Raw genomic sequence first — 22,013 nt, forward strand, 5'->3', positions numbered from 1 at the left:
CAACTCAAAGCGTTCTCTTCTTTGGGCCAGTCGATGTCTGGCTTGTCTTAGCACCAACGAATAGTTGTCCTCCACTATTCCATCTCATACAGATTATTAGGGATGACGAAGATTGGTAGCATGAGAAAGACCGTTTGACTGACGAGGCTGCCCATATGCAAGGCTGTCACCCCCAATATACACGTCATCGCACGTGGAGCATCTGCGGAAGTTGTCGCATGAGCTTCGAGATCTGAACCCATTTACAGCTGCACAAAACAGCGGCAGACCCAGTTTCATCCTGCCTTCAACCATCTGGTGAATCTGTTGGCCCTCCAGCGCAGCTCAAATCTCTGGCCCCTGACTACCCGACCTCCAAACCCAGACCGCCCAACACCCACACCCACAGTCACCACCACCACCACCTCAATGCCACCCCCCTCCCACCACCAAGCCATCTGGACCCCGCCCAGCGACACCACATCCGTCGCCTTCCGCGGCTTCGCCACGGGCGCCTCGCGCTTCCTCTGCATCTCCCTGATCGCGCATCTCCTGCTCTCACGCATCCACCCGGTCTACCGCAACCTCACCCCACAATTCAAGACCTTCATCCAGATCAGCAGCGGCACGCTGGGCGGCTGCATCTTTGCGGAAAAGTATGTGACCGAGTATAATGACAGTATCAGGAAGAGGCGGCGGGCGCTGGAGAGGAGCGCGCGGGCCTGGAGTGAGGAGAGGGAGATTCGGGAGAGGGTCGAGAGGGAGGTGGAGGAGGAGGCTGCTGCGAGGAGGAAAGGGGACGGGGGAGGCGAGGAGGAGGGGCAGGGGGCGAGGGGCAAGGCGCCGTGAGGGTTTCAGGGGAGGGGGAGGAGGGGAGACCTTTCTACTCAATCAATCTTGGGATTGCGGACGGCTTCGCGTCAATCTGTTTACGGCTGGAGAATCACGAGGTACACTGATACGTTCCTCCGTGGGCGCAGATTAGGCTCGGTCGGTATTCGACGCGCCGCATGGGCATATACAGATTACATCTAAAGCCAGCCAGCGGCGGCTATGTACACATGTCCCTACATATTCTGCCGTGTCCTCTACGCCAGACGCTGTGCAAATGACAGTCAAAATGCCACCACTATCCTCGGTGCCTTCCGGTTGCCGTGGGCCAAATATTCAATGGCGCGACACGCTTTTACGCATCGTGCTGCTCGACCAGCTCATAATCGCCTTTGCCGCCGCCACCGCCCATAACCCTTCTCCAGAGCGGCAACCGCTGGGCGATGGGCGACCAGGAAAACCTCGAGGGGGACTTGTTGCGGCCCTTGCGCTTGCCCATGCCGAACAGGCGCGTATAAACCCACCAAGCCGCAACGCCCACGACACCAGCGAGCATGAAGCCCGCGGCCGTCAAGAGCATCCAATTCTTGCCCATCCAGAAGATAAGCTTGGCGTCACTGCCGTGCCAGCTGTCGCCCTTGTAGGTTTTGAAGAAACTCCACGCGTGATTGTCGTACTCGTCCGGCATCAGCACCCTGACGCGGCCAGGCCAATCCTCCCCCTCGTCCTCCAGCGCCGCGTGCTCGCCCATCCACTTCTTCCACATGACGCTGAGGAACAGCGGGCCCGTGCTGGCCATGATGGTAACGTACGGCAGGACCCAGGCGCGGTTCGCGCCCTCCAGGCTCTCGGTCACGCGCACGAAGAAGGGGTGTTGCGGCACGGCGCCCATGACGTCGTTGCTGATGCCCGTGGGGATGGTGCGGCGCACGAAGGCCGGGTACACGAGCAGCGGGTCCAGCCGGCGCTCGCAGCCGTCGTCCAGGTCGATGTACACGCCGCCATAGTGCGCGAGCACAAAGTAGCGAATGGCGTCGGCACGCTGGATGGGATGCTTGTAGCCTTCGAAGGTGGGGAGGAACCAGTCGTATTCTTTGGCAATGAAGTCGTGCGATTTGGCGTCGGTCCACAGGATGTATTCGTAGTCAGGCGTGTGTAGGTCGATACAGGACTTCTGCGCGGCCTGCCAGCGCGCGGGAATTGACTCGTTGATGTAGGTCTGGTGTATTATCCGGGGGATTATTTCTGGGCGTTGCGCAGGGTGGGAGGAGTCGTCGATCGCGGGAAGTTCACTGCGAGGGATGGCGTCTGCGGAGGCGTCTTCGATGAGCAGGGAGAGCAAGGTGGAGACACTGTGGAGGGCGAAGAGGAGCAGGGCGAGGATTATGATGATGAAGATGACGGTGGGACGTCGCATCGTGTATATGAGAAGTGAGGTGAGGTCGCGACTTGAAGGAGAGTAGGATTCGCGACCGGTGTCAAGGAATAGGGATCAGGGGGTCGCTGCGTGTCTACACCATGTTACCGGAGCACAGTCGCGACGATGAAAGTCCAAGGCTCGTCGTTAATGACGTCGACCAGATAGTGGTGCTACCGCAAGTATAAGGGTTCCAACACAGGCAACAGGCAAATAGCAAACGTTAAGGATGCGTGAAAGATTATTCTTGCATTGAGGCAGTGCCTGCACGACTTTTTTGCGATTGGTTAAGGAGGGGCCCGCCTAAATCGATTTAAGGGCTGGGATGCGAGATCTTCAAGCTACTTCCGGCTCGGTGCTGCCTAAAGTACGGGTCCGGCTCGTATTTTCTTAAAACGGGTCCTCACCACTGCATGTCTTCGACGTTGTCCACTTATATGATACGCTCCGCTCATACAGGTAGCTAGACACGCCTACATCTCGCAAGAATCTGCCTTAATGGTCGCGGAATCACCCTGCGTCCAAGTTGGCCTCGGTCCTTGATGCATCCTATTGCTGCTGAAGACAACAGCGTTGCTAAACGACTGCTAAGCTCACTGTTTGTTCAGCCGCAAGCGCATGCGTACCCATTCTATCCGTACTCTGGGCTACCGCTTACGAATATCAGTTCCTCGCGTCGCTCGCTTTGAGGGTCAGAGCTGGGCCACCCATCGGCCCTGGCGCATGTCAACATCAGGCATCTTACCGTCGGCGTCGGCCCGACTGATCTATCCGCGTTTACAGCCGGTACGAGTCAGCATCACCTGTGTGCTGTCCGTGGCAGCGAGTAAAGGTAGCCGGCCATTGTTCTCGTCGTTGCACTTCTATCATGTCGTATTAGCAAAATATATGCCGTGCCATCACACCCTTGCACCTTGTGTCAATGCCTATTTTGTACACAACGCCTGCCAGACCTGCATAAAGCATTCAAACGATCGTTGGGTATCTCTGAATTGCGAACACCAACGCCTCCTATGAGTGCAAATAGGAAGATGCGACATCCCTCTACTTCTTCCGAAGCTCAAAAATCGCCGACTCAGTCTCTCGTTCCAGAGTCTTCTCGTCCCGCGCATCGAAGAATGCATCGCGTTCCTGCGTCGGTGTCCGATTGTTCAACATGACCTTGTCAAATACCTTCTGCAGTGATGACGCAGTTTCCGGTCGCATATCGGCTGCCGGCATTCGAGGCGTGTCCTCTTGCCATGGAAAACCATTTGCAAGGCAATAGTTCCGGTAAAGGTAATGCTGTAACCGAGCTGTTTGGGCGTTCCACTTGTCTTCGAGTGCCGTCACCGCAATTGTAATGTCCTGATCGGTGAACGATGCTGATGACGACGATGAAGCGACGCGCTTGTGCGAATCTCGACGGCCTGCAAGCGCCCCAACCATGGTCATCCGCTTGATTGATGATGCACCTCGGTGCGTCGGTTTCGGTGACTCCGCCCGGTCCACCATCTCGATTTCTCGTCGCACCTTCTCCATCGACTTGGCCCGGTCTCCGTCCATAGCGGGCAGGTACTGTAGCATCCTGTTCTTTTCCAGGGCGTTGACGAGTACCGTGAAGCTCTGGAGATTCAGATCGTTGTAGTCACAGTGGATCTCCAAAAGCGTCTTATTTCGTTCAATCACCTCGGCCAGTGTGTTGGCGCCCTGCATCCCGAGACTCTGGTGCTCGATCCGAAGAAGCTTCAGCGTTCGGTTCTTCTCGAGCCCTCGAAGCGCAATATTGAGCCCGATCCCGAATCGCGTCGCGTCCAGGTGCGCGTGCTCGCCACTGATGTCGAGCTCTTCGAGCGTACGATTAGTGGCAAACATGTATTGTAATGCTTCGCACGTCTCTGTGCTAGCGTCGTATGGCAGAGAAGCCTTCGAAATGTCGAGACTTCTCAAGGTTGTGTTCATTGTCACGGCCTGAATGAGCTCTCTGAAATAGTGCTCCTTCTCAAAGTCCATCATCCGCATGGTCAGCGACGTGGGCCCTTGACCATTGGCGATAGACTTGGACAAGTTTGACATTCCCTGTTTCAACCTGTTTTCACTTGCATCGATATGCATCTCACGCGCTTGTCCAGGTTCTCGTGTCATGGACCGAAAGAAGATGGACAAATCTCGCCCAGTGAGCTGACACTGGTTTAGGTGTAGCTCTCGGAGGATCTCCGATCGCGGGCAAGCAAGGTAGGCGGCCAGTGAATCTACAGTCTGCTGGTTCAGCGTCGTTTGCGAAAGATAGAGAGCTTCCAGGCGCCAGGTCATCAAAGTCTCGGGAGGGATGAGTGGCTCAGGTCCATGGTTCTTGTGCACCCTCGATAAGTCAAGACGCCGGATGTACCTGAAGGCTCCAATCTGACGCTGAAACATCTCGGCGCTGAACCGCCCTTGAACGCCGGAGATGTTCATGACCTCCATGGTGTTAGCCTGTAAGGCCAACGTCGACAGTAGCACATCTGCGTCATGAACCGACAAGCAGCACTCTCCTACCTCCAGCGCTCGAAGATGGCACGTTCGCTCTGAAGCTGCATCAACTAAGAAATTGATGTCCGAGTCGGCCAAGCGGACACCATTGAGTACAATCCAGTCCACGTTAGTGAGTCCGCGTTTGCACAGCGGCACCAACGCCTCTGGAACACAACAGCTGTCGGCCTCCTCCTCACCCTCGTTTAGCGTCGGGAAGGCGGTGGAAAAATCAAGCCGTCGAAGTTTTCGGCTCTTCATAGCAAGCGCTCGGATTTCTTGACACAGCACAGGCAGCTCGTGGTGTCCTACCAGGTTGACAGGTGAGCCAGAGCGGCTGCAGACACTGTCAAAATCGGTAGCATATACATCGTAGAGGTATCGCAGAGAGCACAAATTGACATTGGCAAAGGAGATGCTCGCAAACGACTCATTGTATCTGAGAGCTTTGAAGACTGCGAGAAGCTCCAGAGTCGTGTAGGGGCCGCCGTCTATTGACGGGAGTAGGAGGAATCGAGGCGCGTCCTCACATTTGTGATCGACACTGTAGCATATCCGTGACGAGTCCACATCGTAGCCCGCGCAGTAGGCCATCAAGGTTCGATCGAAACAGTTGTAGTCTTCGACGATGGTTGGAGGCGATTGCACCTGATCTTCCAAGGCTGCAGGGACGTCGAAGATGAATGGCTGCCGCAGCCATTCGGGACGCAGATGTTCTGCAGCATATCTCAGCCACAGGACGATGTCGGCGGCGTTGGCGGAGGCCAAGCTCGCTGAATGCGGCGGTCTCAGTGGAGATTTAAAAGTCAGTTGAAAAGCGTCCTCCTCAGCTTGAGACTTGATACTACTCAAAGTCGTGATACCGAAAGACTGCACTGTCTCCAACTCACCAAAGTAAGGGGTCGAAGATCGAGCGCTAGACCGGGGGCATGGCACGAGATGAACCTTATGCAGACCGATGGCCAGATAGCAAACAGTGGAAGTGAGCTTGGTCAGGTCCTCGGCTGACGACCTGCTCACGCTCTTCGGCCCTGCTCTCTGGACCACCTTGAAGACTCGAAAGTGTTCGGGATCATAGTCGCGGTCGCGCTCGAGCATTCGAGCAACGTATTCTAAAGTGCTCCGGCTAAAGCTCGTATCCGACTTCGCAGCGACTTTACGGGCTGCCTCGCGAATCCTTTGTGTCCACTGCTCTGCGTCTCGTGGCTCGCCAAAGTGCATCTGCATTGCAGAGGACTTCTTCCCGCGCTCATCGAGATACGCGACCTCGACGGTAAAGAAGGGCCGTCCGTCGTCTAGCTTGTAAACTGCCACAACCTGGTCCAGCGGAATGCCGGATGCTATGTCCTGGTAGGCTGCAAGTTGCATTTCGGTGTATGAGCTAACGGACATTCTCGATGCAGTCCTGGTGATAGTGGCTGGGATGCTGGGGAACATCTCGGCAGCCTTACCTTGGGTGCGGAATCTTATGAGATGGGATTCGGTCAACACCACGTAATGGCTCTTCTTCCGGAACACATTCCCTGCTGCAGCCTGGATCTCTCCATGATGGAGGACAGTATTGCCGAACAGGCCTCGCTTGGGCATGTCCGGATCTTCATGCAAAGAGGATGATTTTGAATCTGAGCGCGTCAACGCGGCTTTTTCGTCTCCGTCGAGGGAGTGGAGGGACCGGAGAGAGCCAAAGACTGATCCTCGGTTTTGCTTTTGGAGGGTTCGAGGGCGGCTCTTTGGGCTGGAGGATTCGGCATTGCCCGTGGGCGACACACTGACATTGTCGAGGGTGACGGAGTGTGAGAGGTTGGTCGGCGTATTGGGACGGGCGGTAGTCTCGTGTTTCTGGCGGAACATGCTTAAGCTCCTTCTTCGCCGCTTGTCTGCCATGGCCGTAGTGCTCTTGCTGGGGTATGGATTGCGACCGGACGGCCAGCAGGTCCTATGGACACTCAGAAATCAACGACACAGCAGCCTCGAACTCCTCGTAGTGCATGCAGAAACTCATTGCCCCAAATCATGGTCCATGCGTGTGCTACACAGGGAACGTTGACACCTGTGCTGCTGTTACATTTACAACAATATGCCCTCCCAACTTTGCGTGCACCTGTTTGCCGCCCACGTGGGAGATTGCCGGAGTGCCAGACCTGCCTAAACAGATTTTAGATAGCACTAGACAAGTAGTTGAGCGGTGGGGCAAGCGGCAGAAATAGAGGCAAGCAGCTCTTCTTGGATACCGGGCCAAGTTATCTCGAGGTGCAGGATGGCGCGCGTCGGAAGTTCGGGCTCGATGACGGCGGGATCCGCCAGAGGAAGTTTCTGCGGAACTGCAACAGCGAAGATGGACTTGCTGAGCCCACCCCGGTTCGAGGCTGCAGTAGGCGAATGTATTCACGGAAACGTGAAGCGTGGAGATGCAGCTAAGAGGCAGATGAACAGCGCCGGCGAGAATGCGTAGCGAGGAAGATGAGCTCCATGAACAGTTATTGGTGGGGGGGTAAGCATGAGCTCTCGACCCCGGTCGACCATGACGTGGTTTTCCAGGTAATTAGGGGAGATTGCGCAAGCTCTGGAACAATCGACAGCCCCGGAAGCCCGTTTCCACTCCCTAGCGAATACCAATAAGGCTTCCAAGGCTTCCATGGGGCTCCGCTTGCTCGAGACATTAATACACGATGTAATACTCTCTGGGCAGCTGTCTCGCACGGTTGTGGTACAAGTTGCTGCGACAGGTCTCATTCCCAACATCAGAGATGCTTGCATGTTCATTACTAGTTATACAATGTCTCTAAAGGTTTCATCATTACCCAGCACTATTCTTGTATCTGCTGTTGTACATTTGACCCATTAGGGACCTGCCGCTGGCCTTGCCCATCGAGACCATAGAGGACGATTTGCTCTCGCTGTGCATCCAGCTCGTCTTGTTGCTGCCGCCACTTTTCGCCAGCCTGACTCATGCGCAGCAGCCGCTCCCGAAAGTAGTCCCTGCCGTCCCGCTCCTGCATTGCTAATTTCAGCGCGGCGGCACGTCTGCTCTTACACAGCCTATACTTCGAAGCCGCTCGAACCGCTGGCAGCTCCTCGATAGTGTATTCAAGTTTCCAATCATCGCTGGCCCCAAGGTTCGCTGGACGGCCTACTGGCTTGCCATTGACCGAACTGCGCACCATTACCTTGAATGCCATCAAAGGCTTGGACGAATCGTCATGGCCTTCGCTCGGGCCTGAAGAAGGTGTACCCTCGTTTGCCGAGGAGAACTCGAGCTCTGATAAACTCTCAAGAAAGTCGACATTTGCATCGCTGGTCTGGATACTGCTTGTCGCCCCCGTGACCTTCGTTGAACCCTCACTCTGTTTCGCTACACCCTCCTGTGCACCTTCCGGCTGTTGGTGAGAACTAGCGGTTTCGGACCCATCAGTCGCTGGCTCCCAAAGTTGCGACTCTTCTTCTGTGAGATCTGTGTTTGTCGAAGGCTGATCCCCCATCGCTTTGTCGCCCTTGGGATCAAGTCCATTGAAGATGCGTTGCTCATAAGCTGCCATCTCCTCCTTACTAGCACGTTGGATTTCATCCACATCCTCCTCGGACATAGGCTCCGCGAAAATATTCATGTATGGAACAGGCTCCAGCTTCGCTGTGGCTTCTCTCGTTTCGAAATGGAAGCGGAGCGTCTGACCTGGGAATCTCGCCGTTGCGCGATCAAAGACATCTTCCAGGATCTTGACGCTGAAACCGAATTCGCGGTCGCCCAGGGTTGGATCTGTCTGGCCATGTAGCGCCATGTCCATCTCTGGGAGTGAGATGTATTGAAAACCAAACATCCGCTCGATGTTGTGGAAGGCCACAAAGATGCCATCCATCCTCCCCATACGAACCTGGAGAGAATATTTGAGGAACGCCGATCGTATCATGTCGTAGTATTCGCGTTCATAAGATTCCCATTGTCCGAATCGCTCCTTGATTTGATAGCCTTGCGCAGGCTCGTGATCGTCAAGAGACATGCGAACCGCTGCCACGGCGCGTGTCTTCAAGTCAAACATACCGCTGCCAGGCAGGCGAGAATCATAAGCATCGAGCTGCGATCTCATGAGAAATTTGCCGATACGTCCATAGTGATACTGTTCGGGCTTCTCTGCCTCCAAATTGGCTCCCCCACGAGCCGACTTCCTGTATTTCTCAAAATCGTCCTTCTCGAGAGTTAAGAGCTTTTCAAGAGACCGTCCCAAACTCATCAGGATGTTGGCGCTATCAAATTCTTTGTCTGCATCGAGGGCGTAGACTCCGTCGCGCCAGCGAAGGAAGACCGCGCTGGGGGCTCTAGTCAGTCTTGTGAAGTTGGTCGAATCTGGTTTAAAGCCCCTGCTCAAGCTGTCCAGATTGATCTCGCGGAAAGCCGAAATGAGAAAGTGGAATTGGGCTATGGTAGATGTCATGCTGGACGAGGAGCCGGTGTAGCGTTGATTGTTCTGCAGGGCTAACCCACGCAGCTTCCCGTCGTCGGAGGAAGTAATGTACTCGTTCAAGGCATCGAAGTTGAATTCGGTGACAGGCATGATTTTTTCTAGGTACGGGTCAAAGTTGTAGACGCGAGACCGCGGATCCCGTAACTGATAGACGCCTGGATTGAAAAGGACTCGAGATAGGTCAAAGCTCAAGGAGCGAACATCAATATCCTCAACAATAACCGGATCGAGTCTGGCGTCCGCGGCTTCGAGTTCTTTGACACAAGCAGGGTCAAGGTCTGCGATCTTCAACGAGCCTTGCTGTTCTTCTCTCTCTTGAAGTCTGGGCTTTGTGGGGGTGCCTGGCTGATGAGGAGCACTGCGATCGGCATCCAAGAGGCGCTGTTTCTCTTTCCCCTGAACAACGAGTCTCACCGGCTTTTCCGGAAGACTCTCTGTCACCGGCTCGGCCGTTCGGGGAATCTGGTCGTTTGTTGCAGGATGGCCTGTGTCAGGCTTTTCGCGGTGTTTGTCGCCAACGTCTTGGGTGCCAGGGACCTCCTGTGTGACCTCTTTCGAAGATATCAGAGGGTGAGGACCTCCAAGCGTAAGGGCTTCCGCAACCTCGTTCAATTTCCCATCCGCGAATTCATCCAGTAATCGCTGTGCTTGTCTCCCGTATAAAGGTCGGAAGAACAGCAACATCTGTTTTTTGAGTTCCAGCTCATCGGCACTGAACTCCTGCTGGATCAAAGCCTCCATGTTCAGTGCGTCCAACGTCGAAGCTTTTGCACGCACGCGTGGTTCCGAGGATGTATTGACAGCGTGCAGAAGTATTTTCTTAGTCCTTTTCAAGGCACGGGACAGCTCGGTCAGACGCCCTTCGAGGCGCTGGCCGAGGCGCAGTATAGCCCCGTTCAACTTGGGCTTCCTCGCCCGGGACTTCGCCCGGCCCTTTGATTTGGCCGATATTGTTGCAACTGTTCTCGCAGGGACACTGGGTGGTTCATTTTGTGGATGTGGAGGATGGAGCACTTCTGGCATCCGAACCTTGGGAATTGGGCTTGATCCATTCTGCGCCCTAGCCCTTTCTGACAACTGTGAAGACAGGCGGTTCTGGACAGTGATGTAAACGAGTGGAGGCGTCGCAGAAATCGCTCGTCTGTACCGCGATGTTAGGCGCAGGGGCGCTGGAATCTCTTGTCTGCCATGTCGGAGACACGAGAGACAGACATGATGCAAGCTCATTACACCCGCAATGGCTTCACAGAAAGAGGCAGCTGTAACGAACGAAGTGCTGGAGCAAGATAACTACAGAAGACAGCAGCGCATGCCATTCGCGTCCAAAAAAATCCCGGGCCTGCTTGCCAGAGCCCGAGGTTTTGCCGTGTACGCTGCCCAGCGCCAGGTCTTGAGGTTTAGAAGGACGTCGCTCCCTGATGTCTATTTCACTTGTTCTTATAAAACTGTACAATCCTCTCTATGTCACCCCTCGCGAGGCTGCTTGCACACATCGTCAGCGCCCACTCAGGAACGCTCCGGGTCACTGCGCGCGCCACGTTCGGTACAATCAAGCAGCACCCGCACCCAACCTTGTCCAAGCACGCCTTCGCCCGCTCAGCACGTCAAGTGCAAGGTCTACGTCCGACCTCCCAGGCCCCTCGGTAACAGCCATACCAACTTCGCAGGTGATGACTTCGATGCCGCTGCTGTCCCGCTCAGCTCCGGGACGACTGCTTCGATCCAGAACGCCTCTTCCGTATGTTTTTGCTTCGCTTCCGTCGGCGGCCCTTGGTGTCTCTTGGCGAGTGGTCCTTGTTCCCAATGCCATAGCCCAATTGCAAGCTACATTGTCTAGCCCGAAGGCACGTAATGATCAAATTGGACCCACATCCACACCAGTCCAGCCGCCGCCGTGACCAGAGCAATGAATGCTTCCCTCAGTCGGACCGTCTGCCAAAGTAACAACTCCGTAATATACAAGAAAAGTACGCCCGCAAAAGTCCACATGGCTAGCACATAGAGCTCACGGCTCTTGTGTAGATTGTAGGCGGCATACATTCGGATCAAGGCGGTGTAGCAGTTCTTAATGCCGTAAAGATGAGCCTGTAAGGCCGAGCGTGGTGGTGCATTTGGACCCTGAAAGGGAACCATTGATGGAATGGGGTTGACATAGGTCGTGACAGAGTGTATTGCAGCAGAGATGGAGGTCTAGTTCATCATCGTTAGCATTCTGATATGATCAAGGGGCTGACGTACATAAAGCAGAAACCATTTGAGCAGGCCATCGGATTGTGGTAAGAGGTCCATAGTGGTCCTGGGGTCTCGAATAATCTTGAGGGACAAGCTGAAGATATCCTTACAAGCTAAGTATTTTGGGATAGGGATTGAGGTTAGGAACAGAAAGACGCCGATGTTCCGAATGGGGTTAAAGCACGAAGTGAGTTAGGCCACCCACACCGCAAGGAATACATGGACTCTGCACTACAGCCCCAGGGCAGGTAAGATCCGCTCTCTCACAAAGTCCTCAGGCTCTGCAAGCCGTACCCCCAATGCCAGGACCTGGGGATCCGGCGCCACAAAGCCTGGATAGTTCTGCTTGAAACGATTGTACATCTTGAATAGCTTGTCTCGTTCGGGGATTCCCGAAGATGTCTCGAGGACATACTTCGTCGGTTTTCCAGAGACTGGTGCATGGTAACCTCAGTTCGGAACTGATAGTCATAAGCTGTTGAGTGACTGACCTTTCTGTATAAGGTGGACAAGATCTGAATATGTCACTCGTCCACTGGATGCGAAGAGATACTGATGGTTGAGCTCATCCTTTTTGGCGTCCCACTCATCGAGGACGGCCTTCACAATCGCGGATAGATCTTTCTCAATCCACACCATTTGTACTATTCACGTCAGCATTCCAGCCCCCAAGAGCAACCTTGAACGGACAGCCAGTATCCTCCTCAATGACAGGATGACGAAACTCGATGCGGTCTTCGTCTTTGATGTAGACTGCGTGCTTTCTGGTGATCAGATTCTCGTAGAATGTGGCAGTCAAGATGAATGTGGACGGCAAGCCCAGCTCTTGAATGTAGGCGTCAACCAGATGCTTCGCTGGGCTTGTCAGAAAAATTTAACGAAACGGATCCGGCGAGGCGAGCGGGCGTACAATCATAGATCCGTGCCTCAACCTCTCCTCTGGTTAGTTGTTTCGAACTTGGCAAAGTACTCCAAACATAGCATTCGACTCCACTCCGTGAAGCAGCGCGTGCCATTGTCCGACCGTGTTCCTCCTCCAACTCAGGACGCTTGATAACGGCCTAAGCCCAAGGGTCAGCGTTTTGTCTTTGCCGCAGAGAAGATGGGTTGATGACCGGGTCATAGCTTGTTGTCACCGCGAAAACGCCCCAGCACCCTTCGAAGGCGTCATTCATCTGATCTTCGTCGTTCTGGTCCGCCTGGAAGACTTCAGCACCCGCTGAGAGTAGAGCCTCGGCAGCTTCAGAAGTTGTATTGCGTGTAATGGCACGAACTCGGTACTCTTCAGGCCACTGGAGTAGGAGCCTGGCCACTGCGCCGCCTGCGGCACATTAGATGCTATAGGGATATCCGTTGGACGTACCTTGAGTTCCAGTCGCTCCGACCACAGCGATGAGCCTTGGGGCCATATTTCCTAGTTATAGCAACCACGCCAAACGTTTTTGTTCTGGCCAGCCACGGAGTGCGTTTGAGCAAACGATGACCTCCTGTGAAGAAGTGCGCGCCTGTTTCGGAAGGATGAATGATTATGCTCAGCCATAGCATGAGTGGCAGGCCTTAGCAACTCCGCAATGCCTTGCCCCTCATCTGCGAACTGCCGTGAACGGCAGATCTGAACCAACTTGACAAATATGAAAGATGACAGCGTATACTTGGAAGACTTGGTTCGGGAGTCGTTTGGTGAAGTCTGGGTCCGTGAAGTGACGAGGTACACCAGCCGTGCACGATTGCCCGAGTTTCTGAACGTTCAGACCAGCACGCGATGCAATCGGAGATCTAGCAGCTGCATTGTTTATTAGCAGTATCTGGTTTGAGTAAGTAGACCACGAATGCCCGCGAGAAGCCTCTCGGTCTGCACGTTACCATTTGGAAGACGGTGTATATATGGTCTAGTAATGAGTGCCCGAAAGTGAAGACGGGCTGGATTCCATAAGATGAAAGAGGTTACTCTGTCTCCGCAAGGCTGCATCTCCTTGATATTGGCTCTTGGCATCTTCGGTAGAGATTATAGCGATATTGGGTCACGGTGAGGGTTGACAAGTCTCAGATGGACCCATCATGGCTTCTCTGACAAAATTCAGCGAAGCCGGCGCAGGCACAGTGGCGTAGGAGGCTCGAAATCTACAACATGGAGGTGGCAGAGTTCGCCAAAGTAGAAGGCAGAAGGTGCCACTCGAGCAACAGCTGCATGGCAAAAATGCCACTGAAGTTTCATCATTTCGTCTGAGGGCCACCAAACATATACCCGTTGCTGTCTGCTTACGTGTTCCTTCTTCCCCGCTGCGACACGGGCTTGCTGAGATCTAGTCCAACCGATCTGTTCCTCTCCACGTGCGACTGCCTGCTACTCAACGCTGTGTCATCTTGACGAGAACGTTGTTGAGCTCGTGACTTTCGCCCATGCGCTCTCCAAGTGACTCTCAATCATTTCGTCGGCGTGCTCTATGCCAGCGTCGCTGACGCCCATGCCATCAGAACTCTTAATCTCAGACCCAGGCTGTGTCTTGGTACTTTCGATCTGCGACTCGAGGTTGCTGGTATAGATGACGGCAGCGAATGAGTCAAGTTCTCTGACCTCTGCGTCGCATTTGGCGACATACTCGTTTGGCGGGTTGTTGCCGTTACCGATGGCATGGGCTTGGCGCGTAAGTATCGCAAGAATGTTGGCCAGCTTGACGCGTGGTTCGGCCGGCACCACAGTCACAGCTGAGTCAAGTTCTTGTATTCTTGGATGAGGAGCGCTGGCCTCGGATGCCGGCGGAGATTGAATGTTTGGCTGAGGATAGGAACTGGCGATGACCTTCTGGTCGATGAGGTGGCTGAACATAGTGTTCAGCAAAAGTGTGTGTATTCTGGTGAAGGAGGGAGAATCGATGAGATCGGCCGTCTCGTCCAAGAGCTGCCGAAGAGAGCCCGTGGAGGTGTCAAGGTAGGACGTTCGCTCTGGCGAAGGATCCATGGTCAACCCGGCGCCTGGCGACGACGACGACGACGTCTGAGGAGGGGTGATGACGTTGGCCTCGACGAGAAGATTTTCCTCCTCTTCTTGAGGTGGGAGCAGATATGGTAGCCAGCGTGTGGCGTATCTTTCCTGCTCCGTAGCACCTTCGACGTGCTTTCTCACGTTCAGCACTATCTTACGTAGCCGATCTGCAGACAAACCCTCTGTCGGAGACACTTGGCCGAGGGCCTCTTCTACCGCCGTCCTCACTTTGTCCAGGATCTGCGCATACCCCTTGTGCAAGAGGTGGTAGGAAAAGGTAAGGTATCGCCTATTAACCTCGTAGTTGTTGCCGAAGCTGCTGGATGTTGCATCATCATGATCCTCAAGCAGTATCGAGTTCGAGGTACCTGGGGGAGGAGGCTGCGCCAAAGCCTTCACTGAAGCGATGTAGTTGAGCCGACCCAATAGGTTCAGCTGTATTCTTGTAAAGAGCATGAGGAGCGAGAGCGAGTAGATGAAGGTGAAGGCTCTTGTGGTCGAACTGATTTTGATGTCATTCCATAGTTGAGCTTTGGTCTTACGAGGAGCATTGGGATTAATGCTCTCGCCCATCTGACTGGTATGGATAAAACTACCGGTTTGGAAACTGGACGTGCTCGCTGTATCGCCATCTCTAAAACTGGAAGACTCTGACTGGCCTTCCCCAGCAGTACGCGCTAAACGCTCTGCGCGCTTCTGTTGGAGTTCGGTGGTGAGCTGTTCGACGGGGAGTTTTTCGAGGATGTTTTCGGTAAGAGTAGGAAGGAGTGCAAGGACGGTGATCGTGCAGTCAGTCTGGTTCTGCTCAAATCGTCGCCGGATGCTGGCAGGTGTCAGTCAACTGAAGTCTTTCTCGATACGTGTCGTTTACTTCTCCTTCGCAACTCTATCGAGCTGTGACCGCTGGCGCGACTCGTTGATTTTCGTCAAGACATATTGACCAACAAAATATGTTCCTCCTACCACGGCAGCACCGACTGCGATAGTATTCCGGTTGCGCCTCAACCAGCGCCGCGCGCCTGATAACATGTTGCGTTAGTCTATCTTAGATGGACGAGATGCTGTGGCATGATCATCAAGTCATCAAGAGGACGGAGAAATGGCTCAAGCCCGTCAAGGACATGAGAAGAAGACTTGAATGAGCAGTGATTGTTAAGGACTGAGTCTTCACGCGGGTGGATGAGCACGCATGCCTTTTGATGCCCGGACAAGACCAATTGCCTTTCTGAAGGCATCTAAGCCGAGGCATCCCCCAGCCATTCCAGCCACCCTCCGATCCCAGGAGGCAGCAAGCCACATCCAGAGGCCCCCGGCCCCAGTACTGTGGCGCCTACAGTCGGATCAATGACGGTGTTTCGGGGTGCGTTTCGCCGTGCCTCAGGCATACCCCTCCATCGACCCCAGGTACCTCAACGCGCCAGCGCTATCGTGTTTCTTCTTGAAATCTATCTCACCATAACGTCTTCCTCGACTGCCTCTGGCACGATCCAAATCAAGTAGACCACCATGATCTGAACTACTGTAAATATACGGCGCCACTGAGCTGGCTGCCACCCATTCATTCCCCTCCCTTGTTTGCCCTCAAAACATTGGCAGTCGCCCCACCAAACCGCGAAACACAGGCAGCTCGACAACCGGGCTCTACGAGTACGAACACACCTACTCCTACGATTCCGCATTCGATATGGCATCTTCACCGCCGCACTCATATACCCTCGAAATCTTCTCCGACCAGCATCTTGTTCGCGATCTCGCGAAGGGCATCTTACATACCATCTTCTTCCACCGATACTTCCCCTCGATCCGCCCCTCACTGTATGCTCCTTCGTCATCTAGTGCCCCTACACCACGCACTGCTAGCACTACAGATACATCACTCCCAATACCGCTACCTTGTATCCTGGATCCGCCCGAGATCGCCGCCGCAATCGACACCTCAGTCGCAGAACTAATGTCGCAACTAAATACGCCATCAGGACCGGGGAATGTGCCGCCGGGCGGTAGCAGAGGGGAAATCGTGGTTCAGTTCTTTGACCGCAAAAGGCGGAAGACCGGTTACACGGGCGGCTGGCTTGGACGGCTGGGTGGTGGCGGGGCGCAGACGGACGAAGAGGTCTGCTGGGAGGAGTGGCGTTTGAAAGTCGTCGTCGCGAGACCGAGGAGCGAGGCAGGTGAGTGCTCAGAAATTGCCTCCTACCAATCTGCCAAAAAGGCTGAAGGAACTAAGACTTACTGATGGCGTGACTAGATCGGATCAAGGTCAGGAGAGCCATGGAGTCGAGCCTGCAGAAGACGGCGCTCAAGATCGTTGACCTAGTGAATAAGGAGAAGGACCACATACCGCCAATAACAACGAGCGAGCAGAACCCTTTCCCCTACAGGATGCTAGTAAACCCCAAGCAGCAGAATCTTGAAAAAGGGTTTGGCGGTTGGAGCTGAAAGCGCAAAGACAGCGCTGCAGAGATGTGGTGGCCAACGTCACAAACTGGATGGTGACTGGAGCAGTGGTACCAATCTGTTGATAGTCGCGTTTAGAGTACTTGGACTAGACGCAGGTGGTCGAGGGACTTGTTAGCTGGACAATGAGCCACGTCCGCCTCTCTAGCCTAGACACAGCTGAAAAACACGAGGGCAACAAAGTGGTTGGCAATCCTCAATTGAATATTGATACCAAGTCTATCGCACCAGCATTCCGCATTCCGCGTCCCATTCGTCCACCATTCCCGCACTCCCCGCACTCCCCGCCGCTTCCGGCTCCCAAGTTCCCACTCCCGATGCTAGAGGCAGCATACATAGCCATGTTGCATTTGCGTAAGTCAGATCTGTATCCTTGTACGTCGTGTTGTCCTTGTGTTGATTGTCCTGATGTCGTTCGCGTTGTGTTCTGATGGCAGTCAAGCGTCGACTATCTCTTTGAGCTCTTGTGCAAATGAGCTAGCCGAGCGCTTGAACCCGCCAGCTTCCCTTATGAAACGCTTACTGGCTTTTCCCAGCAGCGTCCGCCTTGGCCCGCAGATCGGCGGCAGTGGAGCCGGTGCTGGAGAAGAAGCGGGAGAAGACGGGCTGGATGACGGAGCGGAAGATGATCTGGGCGCCGTTGGTGACGGGCAGAGCCATCCACAGAACCAGGATGAATTTGAAGGTATAGTAGAAAGCTAGATACGGTCAGCGTGAGGTGCGGTGGTCTCGATCGAGTGGATACGTACGGAACCAGTAAACGGCGTTGATCAGGCTCTCGAAGACATTAAGGAATGCGTAGACCACCCAGTACTGCGGACGGTCAGTGTATGATAGTCTGAATTGAGGAGTGTATCTTACAGTCAACCATTGGGTATCGTCAGTCTTGCTGGCGCTGAACAAAGCCTCGAGAGAGTAGTATCCAGGAAGGATGAAACCAGCAAAGTTGACGAGGAAGGCGCCTCCGAGGTTGAAGAAGACGAGGAAGAAGTACAGGCCGCCGAGGGCGAGGATCACGTAGACCTTGGGAACACCGGCCTGCTTCTCAAAATTGTTGAGAACGTCATATTTGGACAACTAGACAGTTATAGAGTCAGCAATGAAGACTAGTGACATCCTGTGGCAGAGTAGACAATCATGGAGGTCAGAGCAGCCTGGCAGTCAGGCAGCATTGGAAAAGCATGTGCGCCGTACCTCCTTATCGAGCTGTGAGATTTGGTGTTGAGCCTTGTCTTGGAACGACATCTTGACAGATATGTGTGTGGTAGAGGCAAGTCAATGCGTGGGAATTGCAGATGAGAATGCAGGTCGAGTAGAAGTTGGACGGGTGTCTAGAGTTATCTGGAGGAGGAACTGGAAAGTGTGGGAAGAAGCAGGCGTGGGTGACAAGTATGCGTACGGTGTCGTCAGAGGTCAGGGTCACCACCCACACTCCCCCCCATCAGATCAGACCGGCAAAATTCGGTGTGAATTGCGCAAGTAGGTACTGTCGGCCGCTCGATGGTGGAGCGAATCTCTGGCCAATCAACAGAGACGCGCTAGCCTAGCGACGTTACTGGGGTTCCGGCCGCATACCCAACAGTAAACAGACACTCGAATGCCTCATATTTCGAAGCAATTGCTGTATTCACCTTGTCGCCTGGTCTCGCATCGCTACCAGCGAATCCCCTACTGCTCTGTTCGCGACCACGAGCGTATCATCAGCGAAGACGCCCTCGCGAAGACCGCTGTTGCGACCTCGACGACTCGATTTCGGTTGTTGTGTGCAGCGTAGCCGCTTCCGCCGCCCAGCCACTCCAAACTCGAGGCAAACACCAGTCCTGCGCGCCCTCGTTCATGCAATCGGACTGTACACTACTCACCTTCACCTGCTCGAACGAACAGCGATCTTGCTCGGCTTTTGACTGGCGTGCCGCAACAATTGGCTGGCGACAACCGCAAGCGAGATACGTCAGTGCCTCAGCATTCCGATTCATTTAACCAAAATGTCACAACCACAAACTTCCGACGTGGACGACCACACTCGCCCTCCTAACCGCTCAAGATCGGATACCTCGAGCTCCTTGAAAGAACGGAGACCTAAGTCTCGTACAAGCACAACTAGCCTACAGTCTGTTGACGTTGGTAATTCCTTCCAGCCACAATCGCATTCGGTTCCGCCAGAGCAACAACAACAATACATGCACATGCAACCTCACCCAGGACAGGTCCCTATACAAGCTCATGGAGCCCCAACAGCTATGGTCAATTCGTACCAGCAGCACATGCCATCACAGGTACCATATGCGCAACCCCACATGGACCCAAACCATGGCGTTGCTCAGCACGACATGCGCCCAGTGTCGCAGCAAGGCTTCCACGACAATGCCTACGCCATGCCATTCAACGGTATGCCTCAATACCAGCCTCACATGCAGCACTTTCGTCGGCAATCGGAACACTACGAGGGCTCGCCTGCTCCAGAGGACTCAAACAACGAGAACAAGCGAAGAAAAGGTACCGCCTCCACCTTAGCTAATGACCAAGAGCTGCGCCGCCTCCTTCAGCAGCACCAGGGAAAGAGCTTGAAGGAAGTGGCCCAAGAAGTTCAGAAGACCGAAGGTCACAATGGTGGAAAGGCCGAGAAGGCGAAGCAAGTCTTTGCTATGCTCTGGTAAGCTATTTGTATCTCCTATCTGCTCCTGTCCTAACTCTGCTCAAGGCTACGAGAAAGCTGTGTGCGAAGTAGCAGCTCCGTTAGAAGAGATCGTGTCTTTGCGAGATACACGGAACGTTGTGGTGGCGAGCGTGTTCCAACCCTCAACCCTGCTTCCTTCGGCAAGCTGGTCAGAATCATCTTTCCAAATGTCCAAACACGTCGACTCGGTGTCCGTGGCGAGTCAAAGTACCACTACGTCGACCTGTCTCTTGTCGCCAACGATGATGACGAACGTATGTACGCTGCAAATACATCGCTGTCTCGACCTGCTACAGCTGGCGGCGCTGCAACAGACACCGACGGCCCCACCGATAGCAAGACCCATCAACCTCGAGCTTCCACGTTGGATGGTCGGCCGAATTCTCGACACAGTATGGAAACGGCTGACTTTCCTGCTCCTAGCAATTCATTGCCTCCGCCATCAGCACCTGCACCCGTCCCCGATTCTCAACCTTCAACGAACCAATCTTACTGGCTCGATTGCCAGTATCACAATACACCAACCATCCAGATACCTACCAAGGGCCAGACCAACAATCTCGTCGCAGCTCTCCCTAAATTTCGCCCAAATGCTCCGGGCTGCATTGCAACGTACCTTGCCATGCCGAGCCCTCACCTGGTATCTCAGCAGGAATCCTCCGGACAAGACGCCCCGGTTGAGCTCCCCGACATTGCTCCGTATCTGGTTGGCGTCGAGCACGATGCAGACATTGCCAAGTCGTTGTTTCACTTATATCGATCTTATTGTACAGATGTTATCGACTCATTCCGCAAGTGTCGCGAAAAGAACTTCTTCAACCATCACTCAGCGTTCAATGGCAAGATGACTGTGCCAGTCTCTAAATTGTTCACTCTAGAGTGTCTCGCTCCGTGGATTCAAGAGTGCGATATGCGCATGTATAAGCAGATTGCCAAGTTTACTGCACCTCTGGTCCTCCAGAATGTGCCTGACATGGTATGGGGTGTCTTTGAGCGCGTAGCTGTCAAGCTCGTACAGCACATCATCAATTCATTCGAAGAGAAGTGTCCAGTCCATGTTGTGGTTGCGAAGACTGTGCCTGCTGCTCGATTCGCCAACTTGCTCAAGAAGCTCAAGACTGCCAATACCGCCACGCTTCAAATGAGTCGCCTGCTGGAAGATGGCAATACCCGTACACAGATGTGGCTCGACCTACTTGTCATGGTCACTCCTGAGACTGTACTCGACTCTAGCAATCCGCCTATGGAATGCCTGTCTAGTGTCAAGGGTGTACTCAAGCATGATCTCCGCACCCTCCTGGACCCGCTCCACGGGCCTCTGACGACTGCTGCGGAAGAGGATCCTACCAGCACCTACGTAGGCTTCCTTAACGACCCATCTGGAGGCCTCCCTGGCGTTCTTAGCTTTGACGTCTTGGACCAACCTATGGCGCTCCTGGACAAGTGGATCAGCTGGCTGCAATGCCTTCCCGAGACTTTTGAAGGCCATCATCCACAGTGCATGCTTGGCTGGCACAAGGGTTTCTGGGACAGCATACTCGCTGAGGTCGGCAACAATGGTGCAACTAGCTTCCAGGCCTGGTGGTATGCCAAAACTTTTGCTGTTTCCTTGCTCTCATGGATGGCTGAAATGCAAGGCCTGTTGATGTGTGAGGCCGATCAGAAATTGATGGATGCCCGCGAGATGGAGAAGATGCAGCAGCACCTCAGTTCGTCAACGTCGTCTAATCCAGGGAAGCGTAAGCGAGACGCCGACGACTCTAATGCTTGGACTAGTCGACCTGCGAAGCGTCACACCTCCTATCCGCTCCCAGGCTCGATCGAAACCACTCATATTCATGCCACTGCCCGGTCATCTGCTCTTGAGGCACGATCTGCTACTGTGGAACCAACGCTGCCTGAACTTCCACAGACCGCAGATTCTGACGAGACAGACGCAGAAATGGACGAGCTTCGTCGTGGTGGACCTCTACATCTGCCAAGCATCGGCCTGGGCTTTCACACCGGCCTCACCTCGCCACTAAAAATGAGCAAGACGCCGATGCGGGCGGGCGTAGGTGGCGTCAACGACGATTCGGGAATCGACCTGGGCCTCGACATTGACATGGAAGCCGAAAAAGAAGCCAAAAAGTTCCGCAAGGCGGACTGGCTGGTCAGCCTGAGCAGTGACCCTGTCGACGGCGCCGGCATGGGATCAGGAGTGATTGTCTAAAACACAACAAAGGGGAGAGATTACGCTTACTAATAGGTCCTCGAGGCGGAGAGTTGTGGTTTTCGCGGACCACGGCACGACCTGACCACGATTTTACGATGAAGGTTGGGTTCCGGTTACAGGAATGGGGTATTCGGGTTGACGCTGCCTCTGTTGGGCGTCGGCTCTATTGCGTTCTACGGCCTGGAAATGACCTTCTTGGCCCAGGTACGGTGAAATTGATTGATGCTTTGGTTTGTTGATACCCTACGGCAGGCAATTGGTCGGCCGCTTTGTTG

The 22,013-nt window shown here is 54.2% G+C and overlaps 10 protein-coding genes across 10 annotated transcripts; 3 read left to right on the forward strand and 7 right to left on the reverse strand.

Annotated features, from left to right (window-relative positions):
* Positions 1–408: 408 nt before the first annotated feature.
* HMPREF1541_04658 (uncharacterized protein) lies at positions 409–828 on the forward strand (the record flags this gene model as incomplete). Its single annotated transcript, XM_008719002.1, has 1 exon — positions 409–828. The coding sequence occupies one exon, from the start codon at positions 409–411 to the stop codon at positions 826–828; it is 420 nt and encodes a 139-aa protein (XP_008717224.1).
* Positions 829–1,165: 337 nt separating this feature from the next.
* HMPREF1541_04659 (uncharacterized protein) lies at positions 1,166–2,227 on the reverse strand (the record flags this gene model as incomplete). The annotated part of the gene is made up of 1 exon (XM_008719003.1): positions 1,166–2,227. One exon carries the CDS (start codon positions 2,225–2,227, stop codon positions 1,166–1,168), a length of 1,062 nt encoding a protein of 353 aa, XP_008717225.1.
* Positions 2,228–3,271: 1,044 nt separating this feature from the next.
* On the reverse strand, positions 3,272–6,601 carry HMPREF1541_04660 (uncharacterized protein; the record flags this gene model as incomplete). The annotated part of the gene is made up of 1 exon (XM_008719004.1): positions 3,272–6,601. One exon carries the CDS (start codon positions 6,599–6,601, stop codon positions 3,272–3,274), a length of 3,330 nt encoding a protein of 1,109 aa, XP_008717226.1.
* Positions 6,602–7,524: 923 nt separating this feature from the next.
* Positions 7,525–9,915, reverse strand: HMPREF1541_04661 (uncharacterized protein; the record flags this gene model as incomplete). The annotated part of the gene is made up of 1 exon (XM_008719005.1): positions 7,525–9,915. The coding sequence occupies one exon, from the start codon at positions 9,913–9,915 to the stop codon at positions 7,525–7,527; it is 2,391 nt and encodes a 796-aa protein (XP_008717227.1).
* Positions 9,916–11,007: 1,092 nt separating this feature from the next.
* On the reverse strand, positions 11,008–11,463 carry HMPREF1541_04662 (uncharacterized protein; the record flags this gene model as incomplete). The annotated part of the gene is made up of 2 exons (XM_008719006.1): positions 11,008–11,364; positions 11,413–11,463. The coding sequence occupies 2 exons, from the start codon at positions 11,461–11,463 to the stop codon at positions 11,008–11,010; spliced, it is 408 nt and encodes a 135-aa protein (XP_008717228.1).
* A 174-nt stretch (positions 11,464–11,637) lies between these two features.
* HMPREF1541_04663 (uncharacterized protein) lies at positions 11,638–12,815 on the reverse strand (the record flags this gene model as incomplete). The annotated part of the gene is made up of 6 exons (XM_008719007.1): positions 11,638–11,840; positions 11,898–12,050; positions 12,097–12,261; positions 12,317–12,467; positions 12,522–12,727; positions 12,770–12,815. The coding sequence occupies 6 exons, from the start codon at positions 12,813–12,815 to the stop codon at positions 11,638–11,640; spliced, it is 924 nt and encodes a 307-aa protein (XP_008717229.1).
* Positions 12,816–13,765: 950 nt separating this feature from the next.
* Positions 13,766–15,418, reverse strand: HMPREF1541_04664 (uncharacterized protein; the record flags this gene model as incomplete). The annotated part of the gene is made up of 2 exons (XM_008719008.1): positions 13,766–15,212; positions 15,261–15,418. 2 exons carry the CDS (start codon positions 15,416–15,418, stop codon positions 13,766–13,768), a joined length of 1,605 nt encoding a protein of 534 aa, XP_008717230.1.
* A 655-nt stretch (positions 15,419–16,073) lies between these two features.
* HMPREF1541_04665 (uncharacterized protein) lies at positions 16,074–16,828 on the forward strand (the record flags this gene model as incomplete). The annotated part of the gene is made up of 3 exons (XM_008719009.1): positions 16,074–16,204; positions 16,250–16,560; positions 16,638–16,828. The coding sequence occupies 3 exons, from the start codon at positions 16,074–16,076 to the stop codon at positions 16,826–16,828; spliced, it is 633 nt and encodes a 210-aa protein (XP_008717231.1).
* A 537-nt stretch (positions 16,829–17,365) lies between these two features.
* Positions 17,366–18,091, reverse strand: HMPREF1541_04666 (protein yop1; the record flags this gene model as incomplete). The annotated part of the gene is made up of 4 exons (XM_008719010.1): positions 17,366–17,544; positions 17,596–17,659; positions 17,708–17,923; positions 18,041–18,091. 4 exons carry the CDS (start codon positions 18,089–18,091, stop codon positions 17,366–17,368), a joined length of 510 nt encoding a protein of 169 aa, XP_008717232.1.
* A 740-nt stretch (positions 18,092–18,831) lies between these two features.
* On the forward strand, positions 18,832–21,735 carry HMPREF1541_04667 (uncharacterized protein; the record flags this gene model as incomplete). The annotated part of the gene is made up of 2 exons (XM_008719011.1): positions 18,832–19,499; positions 19,548–21,735. 2 exons carry the CDS (start codon positions 18,832–18,834, stop codon positions 21,733–21,735), a joined length of 2,856 nt encoding a protein of 951 aa, XP_008717233.1.
* Positions 21,736–22,013: the final 278 nt, after the last annotated feature.

This window comes from Cyphellophora europaea, assembly GCF_000365145.1.
Source record: "Cyphellophora europaea CBS 101466 unplaced genomic scaffold supercont1.4, whole genome shotgun sequence".
NCBI classification, from domain to species: Eukaryota; Fungi; Ascomycota; class Eurotiomycetes; order Chaetothyriales; family Cyphellophoraceae; genus Cyphellophora; species Cyphellophora europaea.